At 31.3% G+C, this 17,254-nt stretch overlaps 1 protein-coding gene, 1 long non-coding RNA gene and 1 pseudogene across 2 annotated transcripts; 2 read left to right on the forward strand and 1 right to left on the reverse strand.

Moving 5' to 3' along the window:
- Window positions 1–5,966: 5,966 nt before the first annotated feature.
- PELPK2 (hydroxyproline-rich glycoprotein family protein) lies at window positions 5,967–6,852 on the forward strand. Its single transcript, XM_085751230.1, has one exon. It carries the CDS (start codon window positions 6,053–6,055, stop codon window positions 6,605–6,607), a length of 555 nt encoding a protein of 184 aa, XP_085607356.1. The 5' UTR covers window positions 5,967–6,052; the 3' UTR covers window positions 6,608–6,852.
- A 2,253-nt stretch (window positions 6,853–9,105) lies between these two features.
- On the forward strand, window positions 9,106–13,216 carry LOC146936304 (uncharacterized; annotated as a pseudogene).
- Window positions 13,217–14,599: 1,383 nt separating this feature from the next.
- On the reverse strand, window positions 14,600–16,057 carry LOC146936305 (uncharacterized). The gene is made up of 2 exons (XR_015033148.1): window positions 15,714–16,057; window positions 14,600–14,906 (listed from the first exon to the last, which is right to left on the reverse strand). It is a non-coding gene; the product is annotated as an uncharacterized LOC146936305 (long non-coding RNA).
- Between the last annotated feature and the right edge of the window lie 1,197 nt (window positions 16,058–17,254).

Below are 17,254 nucleotides of genomic sequence, written 5' to 3' on the forward strand. Positions count from 1 at the left end.
TTCGGCTTAATAGTTTTATCATTTTTGTCAATTGAAATAGGACATGTGAATAGGGGTGGGATTGCTCGACAAAACCTATCAAACAAATCTATGGTTTTCGTACACACTCCTTATCCATCCATACGTAATCTATGGCCTCAAAATCCTCCTGAATTCAGGTATTGTATAATTGAATTGCTGAACTGACCAACACATTGAGCAAAGGGTGTCTGAATATGATTAAATCAAAATAAGCATTACATTGCAGGACCTTAGGCAAAGATTACCCCATTTTCTTTTTGACCTTAACAAAACTTGTAGACTTATACTCTCATTCTGTACATATCGAATAAGAACTTAATTGAACCATATATCCAAATATCTATTTAATGTGATGGAGAACCGTGATGTAAATATGCATCAGAATACAAGGTAGTCTCGTCTCCTTTAAGTTTTCTTTGTCCCAAGCCTCAAACCTACACTTTAGATTGAAGTCGCGTCTCGTGTCTAAGACGTGCCATTGTCGGACACCGACACGTGTGTTTACATTCAATTGCTTCTATTTCCTCAAATTATCACCAGTGTCATTGTCGGTGTCTGGTGTGACCAGTGGCGGAGCCAGGAAATTTATGGAGCCTGGGCAAAAAATTTGTCGCAAATTCACATGTGAAATAATATATAAAGAGTCATAAATCGAAATACTATATTACAGGGTCATTTTTCAGACATAATGTATATTACATGGTCAATTTGAACAATTAACCCGTTAAAATAAGAGAGATGAACTCGTCAATAGTGTGGTAAATAAAATTAAGAGGTAAATGTCTTTTCCGAGCCTATTTGCGTGTGAGAATTTTCAGATTTGCCCAAATTTTTTTTTTTTTTTTTTTTGACCAAAGCCCAAATTTTTCTTTTTGTAAGTGTGTTGATGGACTTTTTGGTTGGGTCTAATGTGCAAAAATTATCGATCGAGCCCGGGCGACCGCCCGGGGTCGCCGGGCGGTGAAACCGCCCCTGGGTGTGACGTCTAACGGCATGACACCATTTGAATGAAATATTCTGCCTCTGTTCTCTCTATAACTATCCTTCTCATAACAAGATTTCATCTTTGTTTAAAGCAAGATAATTTCAACACTTCAATTACAATCTTTTTATTATGTTTTTATGGTTCTTTTGCATTATATTATTAGGGAAATGTTACGCTACAAATGTCCAGTCCTGAGCAAGAGGGTTGTGTGTTAAGAATCTCACATTAGATGAGATATGGTTTGAAAATGAGTTATAAGTGGAAGACATCCTTCACCTAACAAGTCGAATTTGTAAGGTTGAGTTAGATCCACCCAAATTCTAAGAAGTTTCGTATTGAAATCGGCCGCATTGAAAAGTGTATATATGACATACAAGTGTTTGGAGTGCAATGTTGTAAATATGCATCAGGACATCAGAGATAGCCAGTCTCCACTAAGTTTTCTTTGGCCTATTGGAGTATTTGGGAATTTTTCAATGATATCAAAGTCCTCAAGTGGTGGTGACCTATATAGCACTGCTACTACAAATTGAAAGTGCGTTCGGTGTCCGACACTGACACATGTATTTACGTAAAATCAATTATATATCTAGAAATTATTACCACTATATGTGTTGTGTGTGATGTCCAGAGCTAAGATTTATATAGGGTTACAGCATTTCAGTGCTAAGAATTAATTTACCTGTTTTATCTCTATAACTATCCTTCTCATAAGAAGCTATCATGTTTTATAGGGTGAAAACTTTTATTACATTCTTCGTGTTATGCATGTTTGTAACGGTCTTCTTTTGCAATATATTATTATCAGGGAAACACTAGAAAAATATTCTGAAGAAATGAGGGAGGAAGCAATAATCAAATGCACACCAATAGAAAACATTAGTTAGTTTTTCTTTTTTACCAAAAATATTTGATTTTGTTCATACAACTTTTTTCTTTACATTTAATAAGTTGAACCATTTGATAAATAAACTTTTTATTATTTACCTCAAGATTTGATTTACAAGACTTACATACATTTTACGCCAACCACTTGTGTTATTTATAACCCATTGATATTTGATTCATGTATTTATTTAACATTAATTAAAAAGTAATTGAATTTCTTTAATTTAATCTTTTTGTTGAGTAAAGAATATATTTTTACGGAAACTTATTTTACGAGTTAGAGATATTTTAAAATGCTAACATTAAACAATATAAAATTGGTTTACATTGTTTACTACCAAATCAACTATATTTTAATAATAAAGCCTCACATCAAACCGTCATAAACATCTATATCACGATTCAATTATTTTAAATCGTTCAAATCAATATAAATCAATATAAAACCATATTTGATTTGTTCAAACAACCAACCTGAACATAATATCAATTTACAATTCGAGTGGTTGAACCGTCTTATTAAGTTTCATTTTTTAAAAACATCGTACCAAACATCATTTTCTTCTTCTTTTATATATAAGTTCATTGGAGTATTTGTTACAAATATTATCATATTAAGCCATTTCACATAAATTAATAAAACAATTATAAATGGAGGAAACGTAATGAAAGTTTTATTAAATGTTTTTTGGCTTAATACATCCCCAGGTCCCTTAACTTATTTTTTTCTTCTCACTTCAGTCCCTTAACTATCAAATGTGTCAATTTGGTCCTGTAAGTCCTCTTCCGTTTACTTAGTTGGTCTAATTTTATTAATTTTAAATCCCTAAAAAAGAAGACCGTTAGATCAAGCAAGTTCATCATATCTTACCGTGTACCACCAACACCTAAGTATCTGAAATTTAATTTTTAAAAATAATATAAATCCATTTATATTAATTTAGAAATAAAAAAATCTAAAAAATTGTAAAATTAATTTTCAAAAATAAAAAAATTCTAAAAAATTTGAAAAAAATTCAGGAATCTTTTTTTTAAAATCAACATAAAACGCAAATTCAGGAAAAAAAATTCAGCATAAAACGCAAAAACAACAGCAAAAGCCTCAAATGGTTTCTTTCCTTCTCTATGTGAAGCTAGATTTCCTAGCTTCTGTTTCACCGCAAGGCTGCATTAAACCAAAAGCCAGGCCAAACACATACTTAAACTGATTAGCGAGGTTTTTTGAAGTCAAGTCAATGTTGTCCATCGTGGATGTTCAAATTTCGCTACGCTAAGCACTATAAATGCAATTTGACAGCACTTTGCACTAAATTGTGTATCGTGGAACAATAACACTATGTCCAAACTCTGCTATGCATTGACATTACCGGAAGTTTTTTTTTTTGTATTTCCGAGGGCTTTCGGCCGCCGGTAATGCAAATTTTTCTTGTAGCGAGCGCTGCCAGTTGAAAACCCTGTGTTGAATCGAAAAATTTACTCCAAGTAACCTTGCTTTCAGAATAAAAACATTTAATCAACTTAAACGTGATTATAGGGTTTCTTGCGGTAGAAGAATCAAGCATTGTCTTGGCTTGACCAAAGTTACTTCAATTGAAACAAAATATTTAACCAATGCAATTTTATAAAAGCAGGTTCTTTAAAAAAATGTTTATCCAAACATACACTAAAAGAATTTCCACCATATTTTGATTTAGAAAATGATGAGTTTGATGATGCATGTTCTTCCATTATGCAGGTGATGACCAATGGAATATACAAAGCACCAAAGCACAGAGATGTTGTAAACAAGATGAAGGAAAGATTGACAATAGTAACATTCTGTTATCCAAGCCCTTCTATGGACATTGCACCTGCCAAGAAGTTAATTGGTGAAGGAAACCAGCAAGTATACAAGAACATGACACATGCTGAGTATTTTAATAGGTTTTTCAATAGGAACCTTGATGAATCCTTTATTGATAGTCTTAGATTATAATAAATGATGTTGTTTAATTGAGCATTATGAAGCACGGACACTCTTTGGATTAGGCTTGTCCTGGTGTCGGACACGACAGGACACCGACACATTACACTGAATTATGTGATTTTCTCAAATTATTAGCGGTGTCAGCGTCCGTGTCGTGTCCGGTGTTTGTGTTTGTGTCCGTGCTTCATAGATTGCACATCCTTTTTATTGTACCACTTATCCTTTTTGAATAATAATCAAGAAAAACGTCATGTAAATTGTATCTTTATTTATCTAATCCATAAAACTGTAAAGAATAAAGAAGACAAAAATTAAGTCTGAATTATGATTTGTTTTGAAATTTTGTATAACAATTTTTTTTACACGATATTGTAAGAATGTAATTCCCTGCTTTTCATTGATATAATTTCTGAATAATATACAACTATTGTTAATCCTATTTTGGTAACTACATAATTGCTAATGAATATAATTCATGGCTAATGAAATGCTAATGAATATTTACAATTCAAATATACAATGAATATAGACATATTCTAATACTCCCCTGCAGTCTAAGCGGGAGGTGGGCGGACGTTGAGACTGTCTCTGAAGTCTTGAAAAAGTATAAGGGGAAGTCCCTTGGTAAAAATATCCGCAATTTGATGTTTCGAGGGTACGTGGAGCACTCGAACTTGACCCCGAGCAACTTTTTCATGAACGAAATAAATATTCATCTCAATGTGTTTCGTTCATTGATGTTGAACCGGATTACCCAAGAGATAGATAGCACTGGCGTTATCACAATAGACCAAGGTAGCCTTATGAATAGGGTAGTGTAGCTCGAGCAAAAGATTTCTTAACCAACAGGATTCTGAGACCACATTGGCAACGCCACGGTATTCTGCTTCAGCACTAGAGTGAGATAGCGTGGGTTGTCGTTTAGACGACCAGGAGAGGAGATTGTCTCCAAGAAACACACAATAACCGGAAGTGGAGCGTTTAGTAACTGGACATCCACCCCAATCTGCATTTGTAAATGATATTAATGAAGTAGTAGATGAGGGATAGAGATGTAGACCGTAGTGTTTTGTGCCCTGAATATATCACAATATCCACCGGAGAGCATGCATGTGGGTGTCCATCGGATTATGCATAAAAAGACAGATTTGTTGAACACATGATGTTAATGAATTGTTAATGAATATTTACAAGTTAAATATGCAATGAATATAGACATATTTTAATAGATACCATAGAGAACACAAATCACTTGATGTGTTAATGTAGATAAAAATTTATTATCTTTTCACATGAATTGAACATGTCATGTGTATGTATACTTTCATAAAATTAAGTGTCATTTTAAAACTAAAGGATTAATTTGATACGGATTTATTTTTCAAAGATTATAGGAGCAATGTTCAGGGACACTAAGTTTCAAGATTCAAATAACTATTCACCCGATATAATTTGATGTAAAATATCTTCAAAAATTTGATAATTTTACGACAAAAATTAGCTTATGGAAAATTAATTTAATGACGTTAAAATATCTCATTGATTTTGAAATTTTTTAATATACAGTATCCAATAGAATCAATTACTGGTAAATTTGACTCCTTAAAACATCATCGAATTCAATTTTTCTGAATAACTATTGTTGGATTTTATTTGCTCCGCTGTTACTTCAATGTACATTTATTTAAGTAAAAATTATTGTGAGATTTTTTAACTTATTAATACCCTAAAACAAAAGTTACTTCACCATAAAAAACCCTAAAACAAAAGTTGAGTTTAATATATTCGTTTTTTTTATTCATATCCTCTCCTAAAAATTGTGCTGGTTACGCTTCCATAGTTCAATTGGCTTTGAGATTACTTTCTCTTTTAGAACACAGCCTTCCAAATTTCAATGCAGATATAGGTTAGTTAACCAAGAATAACGTTCTATTTTTTTATTTTATTTTGACAAGAATAAAGTTCTAATTAAATTTTGTATTGCTGGATAATGTATAGGTAAGAAGTTGAACTAACAATACTTACAAGTACACAATCTCACCAACTTACCCTTACTTCCACAATTTTTTAGTTGCAATATTTCATCTATAAAAGCTACATACAACACATACAAAACACACAACAGAAGCATATCAAAATCATTAGTATTGCAAAAAAGCTCCACTATAATATATCTTCCTGAAGCTTTTCTCATGGCTTACATCAATTTGCCAAAAATTATTTTTCCATTAATGATTCTAGCTATACTATCCGCCAAGAGTATTACAATGGTTGTCGGGGCACGCAATCTTCTAGAGTCGAACATACCTGAGGTTCCAAAACTTGATTTTCCACCTATACCAAAGCCTGAGCTTCCTAAGATTCCTGAATTACCTAAGCCAGAATTGCCTAAGGTACCTGAATTGCCAAAGCCAGAATTACCTAAGGTACCTGAACTTCCAAAGCCTGAGCTACCTAAGTTTAATGTTCCTGAATTGCCAAAACCCGAGTTTCCCAAAGTTCCTGAGTTGCCTAAAGTTCCCGAGTTGCCTAAGTTCCCTGAATTGCCCAAACCTGAGCTACCTAAAGTCCCCGAATTGTCTATGCCAGAAATTCCAAAGATGCCTGAATTGCCAAAGCTAGAGTTACCTCAGATACCTGAATTGACAAAGCCTAAACTACCTAAAGTTAATGTCCCTGAACTGCCAAAACCCGAGTTACCTAAATTCCCTGAAACTCCTAAAGATGTTCCAACCAATACTCCTTAAGTTGGAACTAATTCCTTTCATTGCATTTTCTAAAGTCATATATAGTTTTATATTATATTGTGTCTAAAGCTCATCTTTTATGATGGGCGTTATATGATTTATACATATTTTTAATTCAGTATTATATGTTATACATAATAGCCATATGGGAGTGGTTGTTATGGTTTAGCTTGAACCTTATTGTTGGTCATATGCTTCATGTATAAATGTTGTTGAATTTAATCATATTGTATTTTAGTGAGAAACCTCCAGGATTTTCAAATTCTAATGTTGTATGAGAGGATATTTTATTTTGTTTTATAGAATTTAATATACAATTTCCAAATTCAACTTCATAACTTTTGAGAAGTCTTGCCCTAAACATGAAATAAATAATTTGATAACCATTCAATATAAATAAATAATAGTAATATGGTACTCCCTCTGTTTCAAAATACATGTCCAATTTTTGCAATGTGCACTATTCACTTGACTTACTCTGACCATACTTTTTAACTAATGTATAAATACAAATATTAGCATGTAAGATGTTGTTTGATTTGTCTCGACAAATATTTTCAAAATATTAAATTTTTATAATTTTTTACTTTAGATAATTAAAGATATTAACAGTCAAAATTGTACATTAACATATGTAAAATGGTTGACTTTGACATGTATTTTGAAACAGAGGGAGTAGTTGATTCGAAGCACAAAATCCCAATATCTTACAAGATGAAATGATTTTCGAGAAACTACATTTGATTGTACTTATCAAATTATTGATTGATATCGATCCCAAGTTTGTTAATATTTCCCAAGTTTGTTAATGATATTCAGAAATTGAAAGTTTCTACTGGTACCACTAGCTAGCATTATAAAAAATTAAGAGCACATTGACTCTGTATCAAACATTGCTAGTTAACAAGGCAACATAAAATCTTATCTTAGCCTTTGTTCGAATTTATGGCGTTTAAAGTTGATTTTGACTGTTAAATTGTGATTTTAATTTATATAGATTATTTATGTAAAATTTTATAAAAATCTAAAATCTCAAATTGTAAGGAAATAAAATCAAATCACACTTAGTAAGAAAACTAAAACATAAGAATTTAGAGTATAGTTTTTTGTGTTTTCTTTGAAATAAGTTTCATGGGACAATGTAAAAACAATTTTTATTGGTTATTGATTATGGAGAAAATTGAATGTAATTTTCATTTAATTTCATGAGAATAAGCTAAAGTTTTTCTTCGAAATGATGGTTTAAAAAAAAAATTAAATAGGATAAAAGTTTGTCTTTTTTGCTTATATTTTGGGACAAAGAAAGTGAGTTTTTTTTTTTTGTTTACATTTTGGGACGAAGATATATACAAATTTTTTCTTCTATTTAAATATAATCATACATTTTAGTTTTAATTTTTCATTTGTTTCCCAGTTTTATTTTTCATTAAACTTCAGTTTAAACTGTCCTCGTGAATTTAGCTCAGTTGGTATGGACAATGCACAATATATGCAAGGTCCGGGGTTCAAATCTCGGTCACAGCATAAAAAAAAAAACTTCTATCTAAACTATATTAAACTCAGTTAAATTATGTTAAACTCAGTATAGGATTTATTAAATTTAATAGATAATTATCAATGAAGGTTGACTTAGTTGGTAAAAGTTGACTCATGCGCAAAATCTTTCTTGGGTTCAATTATTGTTGCCGATGTGATGACATCTTTTGATGGATGATCGTAATTTTGGTGGGTGATCGTAAATAGCTATGTAAATGCTCTTTGAGCTTGAGGTCTCCCTTGACCTTGATCACCACCCGAAGTTCATTTAAAGTTTTTGTAACGATTTTGTTTTAGTAGATAACTCATTTTTTAAATGATAAATTGTTATAATTTATTTTTAAATAATTGACTAAAATTAAGTTATTTATTTTATTCAATTTTATATATAAGAAAATCATTTTTTTCTTACATTTGCCCATTCTTTTCATTCTAAACAAATATTCTTGATTATTATTTCAACTTACATAACTAGGATTTATTTATTTCATATTTACGTTGAAGTTGATTTTATTTATTAAATTTCGAGTTATAATATGAGTAATCTTTTTTCTTTTATTATTTTTTAGATCTTTTTTTTTTTGGTCTTCACTTTTGGTTTTTTGGTCTTCATTATTTTTGAGATCTAATTATATTAGGGAAATTTCTGAGATATGTGAGTTTTTTATGAATATTATACGTATAACACGGACAGTAATATCATTAACTTAATCCAGGCAACTTCGAAAAAAATAAAAATACACTAGTATGTTATAGATTTTTTTTTTTTTTTTAAAAGAAAAGTATGTTATAGATTATAGATTTTGCACTCTCCTACAGTTCTGCTAGTTACGCCACTGACTTTGAGATTGCTTTCTGTTTGAGAACATAGGCTTTCAATGCATATATAGGATGGTTAAACAAAAAAATAATTGTAATTAAATTTTATAACACATCTATAAAAATAATTGTAATTAAATTTTATAACACAATTTCATCTATAAAAGCCTCACATATAACACATGCATAACACACTACAAGGCATATCAAAATCATCATATTAGCAAAGCAAACAACTCCAACTACTATAATATATCTTCCTGAAATTTTTCTCATCATCTTGATTAAACCATGGCTTGCATTTCTTTGTCAAGAATCACTTTTCCATTCATGATTGTAGTTATATTGTCAGGAAAACCTAACACAATGGTTTCTGGGGCACGCAATCTTTTAGAGTCAAACATACCTCAGCTTCCAAAACTTGATTTTCCACCTCTAGCAAAGCATGAACTTCTTAAGATTTCTGGATTGTCAAAATCGGAGTTTCGTAAAGTACCTGAGTTGTTTGTGCCAGTAATACCAAAGGTACCTCAACTGCCAAAACAAGAGTTGCTTAAGGTATCTAAATATTTAAAGCATGAGCTAATTGAAATCCCAGGAGTGCCTGGAACCCCTCAAATTAATCAACTACCTAAATACGAAGTTGTTATTCAACCTGATCCCGTCGCTGTTACTATACCTGGACCTATTTTAGGTAATCGTCCATAAGTTGGAACTAATCCTAATTTCATTGCATTGTCTCAATTCAAACGTAGGGTGTGATATGATTTATACATATTTTTAATTCAGTACTATATGTCGTAGACTATAAAACCATAGGGGAATGATTGTTATGGTTTAGTGTTTGTTTGGTATGATGGTGGATAGTAGGAATCAAGGTTACCCATCGTGATTTTGGCAGACTAATGGTAACACCAAACATATGCTTCGAAATTGAACCTTATTAAGATTACATATTGCTTTTAGTTTGAGCTTGTTTAAATCAATTGTACTACTACTTATTGATGGTCATATCCTTCATGTATATGTGTTGTTGACTTAAATAAAATTGTTGTTTAAGCTGGTATTTTATTTTGTTTTATAAAATTTAATATACAACCTCCAAATTTTGAGTTCCTAATTTTTTAGAAATCTTGCTCTCTAGAAATGAAAGGAATAATTAGGTGGTTGGTTCAAATCACATAATACTAATATCCTACAAAGACCAAAGATTTTGGCATGATCCGCATTGACTCACGTTCTATGATTAACAAAAAAAATCTAAATGAGGACATCACATCCAAGGGTGGGAATAGGCATGCCAATCGATAGGGGTTTCCGGTCTAGCCAAATGTTAGATTTATGTTAGACTTTCTTTTAAAACAAAAACTAGAATGCAAAAGCATCAGTCCCCGTGAGCATAACTCAGTTGGTAGCGACATTGCATAATTTATACAGGGGCCAGGGTTCGAACCCCGAACACCCCATTTCTCCACATTTAATTGTGTGAGCTCTAGCCACTAGGCTACTAGACAAAAAAAAAAATGCAAAAGCATCATATAGTAGCTACAAAATAACTTTTTTAAATATAAAAATGTAAATTTTTTTGTTTCCTTAACAATGTCTTAGAGGCACTAGTTACCACAACTCTTTGAATATAAGTAAAATTTTTAGCACCGCAAACTAACTAATAAACACAATAAGTTCACGAAAAGTAAAAAAAATGGTCATTTTAGTTTGAACCACCAAATACTTAGACTACTATTTTCAACCTTTAGATTAAATTATTCATCACATTTTATTATCTTCAAGGTAAAGTAAAAAACAACAAAAAGAGAAGAATGTTCCTCTTAATTCATCAAGTGGTACTTGTTCATCCACAATATTAACCAAAGTTCCTCTTCACTGGTTCTTTGTAAAAACTTACTGGAGCCTCAGGACAGGAATATCTTCAGGTCTGATGTGAATATGTATGCAGTCAGGTTGACTGAATACTTGTTGAGGATCAGAACCCTAAGATGAACTTTATCACAACTCTAAACATTTGAATCTGCTCTGCTTAGTTTGCAAGAGTCCTCTAGAGAATACAATTTTCTCTTCATCAGATTCAACTAACTAGAGTTCTCATTTGAATAATAATCAAGAAAAATTCATGTAAATTGTATCTTTGTTTATGTATTCCAGAAAAGGGTAAAGAATAAACATGACAAAAATTGAGTCTAAATTATGATTTGTTTTGAAATTTTGTATAACAATTTTTTACACGATATAGTGAACACAAATCACTTGATGTTTGAAAGTAGATAAAAATTTATTATTTTTTCACTTGAATTGAACGCATGTCATGTGCATGATTCCTCAAAAAAAAAAAAATATGTCATGTGCATGTGTACTTTCTCTTTCAAAAAAAATATGTGCATGTGTATTTTCATAAAATAGAACATGAATTTATTTTTCAAAGATTATAGGGGCAATGTTCAGCGGCACTAAGTTTCAAGATTCAAATTTAATGACGTAAACATATCTCATTGATTTTGAACAAATTTTAATATATAGTATCTTTTGATGTCCTTCTTGACACACCTTGTGCTGATAAGAGATTTCTTTTGATCCTAATATATTTCATTTTGGCTTGTTAAAAAACCATATATATAGTATCTATCTAATATAGAGCCAATTACCGATATTTTTGACTCATTAAAATGTCACTGAATTCAACTTTAGTGAATACATAGCTATCTATGGTTGCTTTAATTTACATTTATTTAAGTAAAAAATTATTGTGAATTTTTTTACTTATTAATTAACTTTAATCGTGAAAAAAAGGTAAAGTTTAATATATTCATTTTTTTTTCTTCATATCCTCTCATAAAAATTGTGCTGGATACGCTTCCATGGTTCCATTAGAACACATGCTTTCAAATTTCAATGCAGATATAGGTTTGTTAACCAACAATAACGTTCTATTTATTTTATTTTTTTGACAAGAATAAAGTTCTAATTAAATTTTGTTTTGCTGGACAATGTATAGGTAAGAAGTTGAACTAACAATACTTACAAGTACACAATCTCACCAACTCACCCTTGCTTACACATTTTTTAGTTGCAATATTTCATCTATAAAAGCTACATACATGACACAACACATACAATGCAAAACACACAACAAAAGCATATCAAAATCATTAGTATTGCAAAAAAGCTCCACTATAATATATCTTCCTGAAGCTTTTCTCATGGCTTACATCAATTTGCCAAAAATTATTTTTCCATTAATGATTCTAGCTATACTATCCGCCAAGAGTATTACAATGGTTGTCGGGGCACGCAATCTTCTAGAGTCGAACATACCTGAGGTTCCAAAACTTGATTTTCCACCTATACCAAAGCCTGAGCTTCCTAAGATTCCTGAATTGCCAAAGCCAGAATTACCTAAGGTACCTGAACTTCCAAAGCCCGAGCTACCTAAGTTTAATGTTCCTGAATTGCCAAAACTCGAGTTTCCCAAAGTTCCTGAGTTGCCTAAAGTTCCCGAGTTGCCTAAGTTCCCTGAATTGCCCAAACCTGAGCTACCTAAAGTCCCCGAATTGTCTATGCCAGAAATTCCAAAGATACCCGAATTGCCAAAGTCCGACTTACCTAAATTTAATGCCCCTGAATTTCCAAAACCCGAGCCACCTAAAGTCCCTGAATTGCCAAAACATGAACTACCTAAAGTCTCTGAGTTGCCCAAACCAGATATCCCTAAGGTACCTGAGTTACCAAAACCCGAACTACCTAAGGTACCTGAATTACCAAAACCTGAGCAACCAAAAGTCTCTGAGTTGTCCAAACCAGAAATACCAAAGGTACCTGAATTACCAAAGCTAGAGTTACCTAAGGTACCTGAATTGGTAAAGCCTGAACTACCTAAAGTTAATGTCCCTGAACTGCCAAAACCCAAGTTACCCTGAAACTCCTAAAGATGTTCCAACCAATACTCCTTCAGTTGGAACTAATTCCTTTCATTGCATTTTCTAAAGTCATATATAGTTTTCGATATTATATTGTGTCTAAAGTTCATCTTTTATGATGGACGTGATATGATTTATACATATTTTTAATTCAGTATTATATGTTGTAGATCACAGTTATGGTTTAGCTTGAACCTTATTAAGATTACATATTATATTTAGTTTGAGCTTAATTAAATCGATTGTACTACTTCTTATTGTTGGTCATATCCTTCATGTATAAATGTTGTTGAATTTAATCATATTGTATTTTAGTGAGAAACATCCAAGATTTTCAAATTCTAATGTTGTTTGAGAGGATATTTTATTTTGTTTTATAGAATTCAATATACAATTTCCAAATTCAACTTCATAACTTTTGAGAAGTCTTGCCCTCTAAACATGAAATAAATAATTTGATAGCCATTCAATATAAATAAATAATAATTTGGTGGTTGATTCGAAGCACAAAATCTAAATATCATACAAGATGCAGTGATTTTCGAGAAACTACATACGATAGTACTTGTCAAATTATTACTCCCTTTCATTGACAACTACTCCCTCCGTTTCAAAATACATGTCCAAGTCAACCACTTCACATATGCCAATGCACAATTTTGACCGTTAATATCTTTAATTATCTAAAGTAAAAAATTATAAAAATTTAATATTTTGAAAATATTTGTCGAAACAAATCAAACAACATCTTACATGCTAATATTCGAATTTATACATTGGTTAAAAAGTATGGTCAAAGTATGTCAAGTGAATAGTGCACATTACAAAAAGTGGACATGTATTTTGAAACGGAGGGAGTAGTAAGTTATAAAGACATCTTAAACTTCAAAAAAAAAAAAAAAAATTTTAAAGACATCTTTCATAAAAAAACAAGTTTCTAAAAACATGTTGTCATCAATCCTGCATGATTTTCCACAACTAAAAATTAAATTTGATTAAGACTCCATCCAACTAAAGTACACAACTTTCTTTCAAAAAAAAAACTAAAGTACACAACTTAGAATTTTGGGTTAATATATGTTACCCCCTATAATATTAACGATTTCTAGTTTACCTCCTGTAAAAAAAATTGTTTAAATTTCAACCCTGTAATTTGAAGATTTTTGGTTTTGAACCTTCATGAATTTTGACTGTACAAAATCAATGATATGACAGGAGGTAAACCAGAATTTTCTCAAATTACAAGGGGAGAAAGTACCTTCATGAAGGTCCAAAATCAAAAAATCTTTAAATTATAGGGTTGAAATCTAAACAAAATTTTTTACAGGGAAATAAACCGGAAATCGCTAATATTACAGGGGGATAAACATATATTAACCATAGATTTTTTATTTATTTAACCACACGCAACACGTGGCCATATATCCAGAAGTAAGTAGATAATATTTCCCAAGTTAATTTGTTAATGATAAATTCAGAAACTCTTCCTCAATCTACTGGTACCACTAACTAGCATTATCAAAAATTAAGATCACATTGACTCTCAGGGGCGGATCCAGACTTTCATTATACGTGGAGCTAAAATTTCTAAAAAACAATAATGCAAACCATAAAAAAAATAAGAATTAACATTATTTTTTTGTTGAAACGCTAGGTCCTTAGATTCACTATACTCAATCCAATCATACAAATTAAACCAATTCTTACAAAATCTACGTCTTTGTCTACCATGATCAGACCAAGGGTAAACGAAATTGCTAGGTTTATAACGACCTTTTTTAAGGTAAGCTTTACGTACCTCATCTTGGATGTTAGGATGATAGCTTGAAATTGGAGACCTAAGTCCTGGATCCGTTTCCAACAAATTGTAATCAACAACTTGAATACCCTCATTGGCCGAGTTAGGTGTAACTTCATTTTGTGGTTCACTTGGATGTCGACTATTTGATGGTTCTTGACTAGTCGAAGAACTAGCTTTGTCTCTAGAAAGCACGGGAAAAAATTTCTTCATCCTATAAAACACACAATCATTGTTACAAGTAAGTAACAAGAATATCATTAGTCATTAAATCACATAATAAACAAATACTCCCTCCGTTTCAAAATGAGTGTCGCTTTAGGCTTTGGCACACAGATTAAGAAATGGAATGAAATAATCATTGGATATAATGCTTTTACTAAACTGTCCTTACTTTATTAGAAAAAGACAAACTTAAAGTTGCATTGAAAATTGTGTGAGGGAAAAGTTTGAGAGGGTAAAGTTGGAAGAAAAAAATTAAAGTTGCATTGGAAATGTAAAGCGACATTCATTTTGAAACAAATTTTTTTAGCTAAAGCGACACTCATTTTGAAACGGAGGGAGTACAAAATACATATATATCAGGATACATTATATATCTACATTCCGACACATATATATCAGGATACATTATAACAACCAATTGATAATACAAACATGGATAGATGGTGATGATATGCTTAAATTAACCCAGCCACTTATTAATTAGAAATTAACCCAGCCACTTATTAATTAGAAATAGAAAGTCCAAAGATAGATTTCATACGCAAATACGTAGTTGTTGTTTGTTTGATACGCCCCACCCTGCGAAGAAATTAACATTGCATACAAAACGAATTCATTTCTAAAGGTAATAACATGAATCCCTAACAATTAATTAGTCGAATTCCTACTCAAAATCAATATAAAACATTCTTAGTAAATGATTGATGTCACTACTAAGGAAACCCTAACAATTTTAAAACCCCAATTTTAAAAACCTAAAACAATCAATTGGAGAATGAGGGGGGAAATTGCTTACCTTAGAGTGAGAGGTGAGAGTTGAGAAGTAAGAGAAATTTGAAATTGAGAGAGATGGAGAGCTGAGATTGAGAGAGATTGCAATTTAAGAGAGAAAGGGGCGTGTTTTATTACGGTACAGGAAGGAAATTGGAATAGAAAATGAAAGAGAGTGAGAGTGAGACACACAGTTGTCTTTTGTTTAATATACCCTCCGGTCACTATTATAAGCAAAAGTTTGCATTTTAGATTCATTCATTGAATGATGTATGTGACCTACAACAAAGACCATATATATCATTAATTGTTGAATGAACCTAAAGTGTAAACTTTTGCTTATAATAGTGACCGAATGGTGTATTTAAAAAAAAAGGGGGGGGGGGGGGGGGGGGGGGGGGGGGGAAGCATGTGGAGCTATAGTCCCACATTGCTCCTACATGCATCCGCCCCAGACTCTGTATCAAACATTGCTTGTTAACAAGGCAACATAAAATCTTTTCTTAGCCTTTGTTCGAATTTATGGCGTTTAAATTTGATTTTGACCGTCAATGTGATTTTAATTGATATAGATTATTTATGTAAAATTTTAAAAATCTAAAATCTCAAATTGTAAGAAAAAAAAATCAAATCACACTTATTAAGAAAACTAAAACATAAGAATATAGAGTATAGTTTTTTGTGTTTTCTTTGAAATAAGTTTCATGGGACAATGTAAAGACAATTTTCATTGCATTTAATTTCATGAGAATAAGCTAAAGTTTTTCATCGAAAAGATGGTTTAAAAAAAAAGACTAAATAGGATAAAAGATTGTCTTTTTGGCTTACATTTTGGGACACAGATAAATACAAATTTTTTCTTCTATTTAAATATAATCATACATTTTAGTTTTAATTTTTTATCTGTTTCCCAGTTTTATTTTTCATTAAAATTCAGTTTAAACTATCCTCGTGAGTTTATCTCAGTTGGTATGGACAATGCACAATATATGCAAAGTCCAGAGTTCAAACCCTGGCCACCGCATAAAAAAAAAACTTCTGTCTAAACTATATTAAACTCCGTTAAAAAACTTATGTCTAAACTATATTAAACTCCGTTAAATTATGTTAAATTCAATATAGGAATTATTAAATTTAATAGATAATATAGGATGTTAAAAGTTGACTCATGCGCAAAAAAAATTTTGGATTCAATTATTGTTGCTGATGTGATGACATCTTTTGATGGATGATCGTAATTTTGGTGGGTGATCGTAAGTAGCTATGTAAATGCTTGTTGAGCTTGAGGTCTCCCTTGACCCTGATGACCACTCGGAGTTCATCTAAAGTTTTTGTAACGAATTTGTTTTTGCACTCTCCTATACAGTTCTGCTAGTTACGCCACTGACTTTAAGATTGCTTTTTGTTTGAGAACATAGGCTTTCAATGCATATATAGGATGGTTAACCAAAAAAATAGTTGTAATTAAATTTCAGTCACACAATTTCATCTATAAAAGCCTCACATATAACAATGTAGTTCTACAAGCCATATCAAAATCATCATATTAGCATAGCAAACAATTCC

The sequence above is a fragment of the Medicago sativa genome, chromosome 3 (genome assembly GCF_051527215.1).
Source record: "Medicago sativa cultivar Bolivia chromosome 3, Bolivia_mono, whole genome shotgun sequence".
NCBI classification, from domain to species: Eukaryota; Viridiplantae; Streptophyta; class Magnoliopsida; order Fabales; family Fabaceae; genus Medicago; species Medicago sativa.

What these genes read in the sequence shown, in the direction of transcription:
- PELPK2 (XM_085751230.1), top strand. Translation starts at nt 6,053, where the DNA reads ATGGCTTACATCAATTTGCCAAAAATTATTTTTCCATTAATGATTCTA.